Source organism: Sinocyclocheilus anshuiensis, unplaced genomic scaffold (genome assembly GCF_001515605.1).
Source record: "Sinocyclocheilus anshuiensis isolate Anshui unplaced genomic scaffold, SAMN03320099.WGS_v1.1 scaffold1010, whole genome shotgun sequence".
In the NCBI taxonomy this organism is placed as follows: Eukaryota; Metazoa; Chordata; class Actinopteri; order Cypriniformes; family Cyprinidae; genus Sinocyclocheilus; species Sinocyclocheilus anshuiensis.
This window is the reverse complement of record NW_015537936.1, coordinates 607643-614764: the sequence shown is the minus strand read 5'-3', so window position 1 is coordinate 614764 and position 7122 is coordinate 607643. Positions and strand designations below refer to the sequence as shown.

The following is a 7122-nucleotide window of genomic DNA, read 5'->3' as shown; positions in this document are numbered from 1 at the left end:
AGCGGTTGGGTTACTACCCAGAAGGTTGGGTTAAACATTTAACCCAACCGCTGGGTCAAAACAGCCCAATTGCTGGGTTTGTCCCTATTTTACCCAGCACTGGGTTGTATTTAACCCAGCATTTTTTAGAGTGTAAAATGCATTTATAATAATTTATTATTTATTATAATTTGCATTTAAACCTTTAAAAAACTGTAGTTTTAATACTCCAGTATGAAATGCTCATAAATCCAAATAATAATAATTTTCATCAGTTTATGGTGTTAATGCATATATCATAATTTATTATTTATTATAATTTGCACTTCTTAGAACTCTGCCAGGATCTCTGTACCAGTACGTGGTAGAAGTGCACACTGATGTGTTTATGTCTTCTCTCGTTCAGAGATTTGTCTGCTGACACGAGGCAGACGCACCGCCAGCGTCCGGGCCAACACATACTGCCGTCTGTACTCTCTGTCTGTGGACAACTTCAATGAGGTCCTGGAGGAGTATCCCATGATGAGGAGAGCGTTTGAGACCGTCGCTCTGGACCGCCTGGACCGCATCGGTAAGAAGTTTAGCATACTACTCCATACTACTAATACAGTATGTATACTGTGCTGTAGGAACACAGAATCTGTGAAATCAGTATTATTTTCATGTTCTTGAATCAGGAACAGCTTTAGTCTCATTATAATGCATTTCTCTTACTGTACACCAATTGAAACTGAACTTAACTTAAACTCTCACTCCCTCTTGTGTCTAATGTCTCACAATGGAGTGTAATTTCTCTGTCAGCGTCTCGGGGTTCCTGCCTTATTGAGTCAGTCAGTCTGGGCTTGGGAAGGTCTCACTGCTGTTTACGCTGCACATAGTGTTTATTTTCCTCAGTAGGAGGGAACACGCTCTTGTCCGTCGCTGTAAACATCTACATCCAGCTCCTTCAGCCCACTCAGCGCGGTAAAAACAACAAACTGAATCATTTGATAGCTGAGCTGTTCGCACAATGTGAGACTGCAAGAGGGCTTATTATAGAGGAAACACTGGAGAAACTCTACAAAAACCACCTTCAAAACCTGCTCTGTGTATGAGGACTGATACATATGTTCTCTTTATTCCTGAGCACCCTCTTGATTGCTGCAGTTTTAAGCCCATGCTGCTCTCAGTCACTCATAACATACAGACACCAGTAATTAATTACAGATTAAATAGATCTGCATCTGTACTGAAATGAATTGAGGTTCACACATGTTGATTGTGTCCCTGCGGTGTAGCACTGCTTAATCACTCCTCTTCCTATCAGAAAATGGCCTCAACTCTAATCCAATTTGTAGTTTAGCAGATTATTTTGAAGAAAATAAGAATTATTTAATTATTATTACAGAATTGTTTCAGACAATCTGCATTGGGGCATTCTGAGTAAGACAAAGAGCTCACCCTAAAAATAATATCTGGTTTTGTTTATATATATATATATATATATATATATATATATATATACAATATATGTGTATATGTATGTAATATATATGTATAATTATATACATTACACATATATACATATAATTATACACATAAAAATTTACTACAATTTATAATTTATTATATTTATAAATTAATTATAAATGATTATATACATTTAAGAATTTATTATAAAGGATAAATATTATATAGATAGATAGATAGATAGTAGGGCTGGGTTTTGACACAAATTTCACGATTCGATTTGATTCTCATTCACAAGCTTTTGATTCGATTCGATTACCAGTTCGATTCGATTCAATATCGATTATTTTGGATATATATGCCACATTTTCTCATGGGAAAAAAAAACTCTCAACTAATGCTGTAAAATATATATAAGAGTCAGTTGGTACTACATTACTATAATATTGAAGGTTAAAATTGACTGATTTGTTAAAACTGACTGATTTGTTAAAATTACACTTAATGAAGTTTTTAAAATAATAAAGTTACAATTACATAATAATATTTCTACTTCAATTCTTTCAGTTTAAGTTTTTTTTAAATATAAATACAATGGTGGCTGTCATAAAAACTTGATGGATTTATTCAAACATAAATTAAGCATTGAAGAACTAATGAGTTTATGAGTCACCAAATATGTTTTTCTGAGGTAAATGTGACGATACATGACATTGTTTACAAGCCGTTATATGATGTCTTTGCGCGGCTGAAACACTGATTGAGCGATTACATGAGACAGGATACGGCTTGTAAAGTTATAATCTTACCTTCGGATGTTTAGTCATGTTTATTTTGTGCTGAAACTGGTATTAATGTGGAGGTGATGATCAGCTCACGTGCGCCTCGCGCTGTCGCATCTTGTTGATCGAGGCGCTACAGCGATCTGTCACTTCACATTAAACAACGCCCAAAACGGCATTTATTGTTTGAATACTGCAATACAATGGAAAGAATTTGAAATCTGAGACTTTGTTTCATATTAAAAGTACCAAAGCGCAATGCTTATTGCGATTTATTGATGGGAAGTGCCCTTTCAACGTTCCGTCCATTAACTGAAAACAGGCAAGACTAATCGATTCTTAGATTTAAGAATCGATATCGTTCCGTAAAAATGAGAATCGATTAATATTGAGATATCGATATTTTTTACCCAGCCATAGATAGATAGATAGATAGATAATAAATCAATAATAATTACAATACAGAATAAATCAAGTATACTCTTTAAAAGCATGTTTTTTTATTTCTATTATTGTATTGCCTGAAGAGCAAAAGCCTCTTATGTCATGCTCGGCTCCGCACCAGCCCCAGTGTGAGTACAGTAGTAAGTGATAGCGTGACATTATCAAACATAGCAAAGTGCCCTCTGCTCATCCAGGCTATTGGTCTCTTGTTTATATCAGTCCGGCGTAAGGTGAAGGTCGTGTCTGCACTCTATTTTTGTTTTCTTTCTTATCTGGGGCTCAGCAGTGAGGAGCAGTCAAACGCAGGCAGGTCAGCCCGTAGAAATGATCTGCCCCCTGCTACGCTGAGCTATTTCCATTCGGCCTGTGTCCTCACCGCGAGCAGCCCCTCCGTCTCTGATTGCGCTCGGAGCCGTCCTGAGGCGAGCCCAGGCTCCAGGACTGTTTAACAGGGGTGATGTAGTGTGTGAGATGAATCAAAGCGCTGTTGAAACAGTAGACATATCGAGCAGAGTGCTGCGTTTGATATTTAATATTCAAGGCGTTGCCTAAGGGTGAATAATTCCATTTTTAGTGGGTATTAATAAAAAAAGCCATGATCAGTTTGAAGAAAGAATGCAAGCAGCTAAAATACTAACAAATTACTTAGTACAGACATTCTTACACCTTAACCCATAACCCATATAATTTAAAAAAATGTACTGCGTTAAGCTAACTGAGACTTGTTATAGCACTTGCATATCATTGCACTTTTGTTGATTTTGATTGCTTCTATTGTCTTCATTTGTAAGTCGCTTTGGATAAAAGCGTCTGCTATTTTCCACTGGGTACAGTACCTGGTACTTTTTTTAGTACCACCTCGGTTGAGGTTCCAAGTGAACCGTACCATTACCAAAACGTGACGTGTAAACTCTGCTGATCACGGATTGGCCGGAGAGAATCGTCACTACCTGCGTCACTGAACTTGCAACACAAACACAACAGAACCGCTAGATTTAAATCAGCACAGCCAGCGAAGGATCGAATGCCACTGTTTTGAATGAGCGCACCTTTTTTTAACAACCAAAAATGTCTGTTTCGTTGTCTGTTGAGGAAATTTACAGACGTTCCTCTCCTTGATAGCAGAGGAGCGGATCCAGCGAGAGCTTGATGGGGCGACGCGGAATGAAAAATGTTTCTCTCCCACGCGCCTCCGACGGCCACCCGTCTGAACTAGAACCGCTCCGCTCCGCTCGAAGCTCCCTTCCAATTTGTGAGGCTAAATCACACCCTCCTAACTCAGTAATAGCGATCTTCCTCTGTGTGGCGTTTGACGTTTTCTTTCGTTATCTCTGTATCGGCACTGTGTTTTAATCGTAATAATTTTAAATATCTAAATATTACTGTGATTTTAAGAAGATGAGACATACCGAGTTAACTTAGAGCTTTAGATTTCTCTTTCGTTTTGCTTTGTTATCCTCCTTTTTCACTCATGAATATATATATGGAATTATATATTTAAATATATGTTAATCAGTCTGTAGGAGGGTGTGAAATGCTACAGACCTAAAGGACAATTGTTTATTTTATACTTATGCCAAATGCGGCAGTAGAGGCGGCGCAACTAACGACGTGAATAATCCCGCCCACTCTAAAGTGATGCTAAATTGCAGTGGAAGCGCAAACCGAGCCGAGCCGTGCCGAGCCGAGTCGTACCACGCAGTGGAAAAGTGCCAATTGATATATACTGTACCATGGTATTGAACAATTACCATATTTACATACATAGAATTATAGAACAGAATACAGAATAACAACAAAACCACAGTATTACCATGCTATAATGTACAAAAAAAGGTAATACCATGGTACTGAATGGCTACCATATTCATATACCAAAGAATTATAGAACAGAATATAGAGTTACAACAAAACCATGGTATTACCATTCTATCATGTCCACAAAATAGTAATACAACAGTACTTCTTCTTAATGTTGTTTTTAAAAGATATGTTTTCTGCTGACTACAAATGAGATTTTTTGTCTTTCATCTCTTAGGGAAGAAGAACTCTATTCTCCAGCACAAGGTCCAACATGACTTGAATTCAGGGGTTTTGAACTACCAGGAAAGTGAGATCATCCAGCAGATCGTGCAGCACGATCGAGACATGGCTCACTGCGCCGACCTGATGCAGAGTCCGTCGCCGCCTGCTCCTCCGTCCCCTACTCCCGTCATCTGGGCTCCCCTGATCCAAGCACCTCTACAAGCTGCTGCCGCTACCACATCGGTCGCTATTGCACTAACCCACCACCCCCACCTCCCCGCCACTCTCTTCCGACCTCCGGTGTCCGTTCTCGGATTGAGAAATGAGCCGACCAGCCAGCTGAAGAGGTTTCAGACAATCGCACCAAAACCTGTATCAGCTGGTGACTCTCCATCCGGTTCCCCATCAAAGATTTGTCCGGCAGTCGATACGCCGCTTCTCGCATCCCTCCGGACGCAGCACTCATCAGGAGCAACCACTTCCAGCCAGCAAGCCGGAATTTCATCATTCCCATTTGGAAGCTTCTCTTCTTCATCGGCGTCTCCGACTTCTATCACTGCACAGCTCCATTTGCAGCCAAGACAAAAGCAAGCCGTCGCTCCCAGCACTCCTCCACAATCGGGACATCTCCAAGCAGGATTTCCAACTGGGATCTTGGCTACAACCTCATCGAATACTAGCCCTCTTTCCACAGGCTTGTTCAGCCATGCACCCAGTCAATTGCTGCATGGCCAACCCCCACCAAAACCCTCTCAAACGGGCTCCCTGCAGCAATTTGCTACCGGAGGGGGCAAGACTTCCACTGGTTTGAACCTCTTCCACACTCCCCCACCAGGATCCCCTGCTTCCAGCCGTTCCCAAGCCCCCGAGAGTTCCACGTCATCCCAGATCCCACCCGCTTTATCCACTTACCTTCCTTTGGAAAGGTCAGCGCTGGCCTTGCTTGCTCAGTACGGCTCAGCGAACACCTCGCCGTGCTACACCCCTCTAGCCCCGAGTCCGACCATCCAGAGCCCCGTCACGGGGAGAACTTTCCACTACAGTGACCTTTCCAGCACCGCCGGCTCCCACACTTCCCTGCTCTTCCCGCAGTCCTCCTGCCCCGGGCAACTCCCAGGTCACCACTCTTCCGGCACAGACTCTCCACTGGGCCGCTTTTATGAGGATTTGAACATACTGTCCTGCTCGCATCCCGTAGAGGCAGCGGATCAGTCTTCCCCTCGGGAGCCCGGTTACTGCCTCTCGCCATATTCGTCCCCGACGCTCACCCCCAAACCCTGTAGCTCGGTATCAGGGCACATGGTCGGCCCTGTACAGACTTCACCGGGCTCTCGAGGCCAAGCTTGTTCTATAGGGACGTCACCTGCACTTTCTCTCCCACGAGCCTCCGACGGCCACCCGTCTGAACTAGAACCGCTCCGCTCTAAGCTCCCTTCCAATTTGTGAGGCTAAATCACACCCTCCTAACTCAGTAATAGAGATCTTCCTCTGTGTGGCGTTTGACGTTTTCTTTCGTTTCTCTGTATCGGCACTGTGTTTTAATCGTAATAATTTTAAATATCTAAATATTACTGTGATTTTAAGAAGATGAGACCTACCGAGTTAACTTAGAGCTTTAGATTTCTCTTTCGTTTTGCTTTGTTATCCTCCTTTTTCACTCATGAATATATATATATGGAATTATATATTTAAATATATGTTAATCAGTCTATAGGAGGGTGTGAAATGCTACAGACCTAAAGGACAATTGTTTATTTTATACCTATGCCAAATGCATCCGCAAGAGTTTGGTTATTAATACTGACGTGGACAGGAAGACTCTTTTGCAGGAACCTATGCACTCACGCCTGCATATGAAAACTGATTTTTGTCTGATCCAAAACACCTTTTTAGTCACCCCAATGAGGATCACATATTGCTGATCTTGAATTTAAGGGGTTATTTAAGGAATTGTACCTGTTTATTCATCCTGCAAATGTTTTGGGACCTTCCGAGGTGGAGAGAAGAACATAGGAAAACCAAAATAATTCCCAATCAACGTTCTCTTTAGCATTTGTTTGTTTTCTTTCAGCCACACTGTAGTAATATCAGTGGGCATTGAGTGGGCGTCAGGGGAGAGGGTTCGAGAAACGTCCCAACTAAATCGCAATTCACTTGTGTCTTCCAGGATCATACGACAGTGTAGCCCTGCAGACTGTGTGTGTATGTGTGTGTGTGTGTGTGTGTGTGTGTGTTACATCTTGATGCAAGTGGCAATCAAGTTAGACTTACCAAGAATAGTTTTGCCTTGTCACAGCAGAGAAGAAATGGAAAACCTCCCTGCAACATTTCTTGTTTGTACATAAAATAAGCCAACAACATTAGTCAAAAAGCTGCTCAAAGGTGATTTTGTTTGTTTTTCTATATCTTTAGCTGCTAATTGATTAGGTGGAATGGAGTGAAG

The 7122-nt window shown here is 41.5% G+C and overlaps 1 protein-coding gene across 1 annotated transcript in view; it reads left to right on the top strand.

Annotated features, from left to right (window-relative positions):
* hcn4 (hyperpolarization activated cyclic nucleotide-gated potassium channel 4) overlaps positions 1-6132 on the top strand; it is a 97162-nt gene extending 91030 nt beyond the window's left edge. Inside the window, exons 7-8 of the mRNA XM_016447685.1 lie at positions 386-550; positions 4693-6132. Of these exons, the coding sequence (XP_016303171.1) occupies positions 386-550; positions 4693-6125 (1598 nt within the window). The 3' untranslated portion in view covers positions 6126-6132. The remainder of the gene's footprint in view (positions 1-385; positions 551-4692) is intronic.
* Positions 6133-7122: the final 990 nt, after the last annotated feature.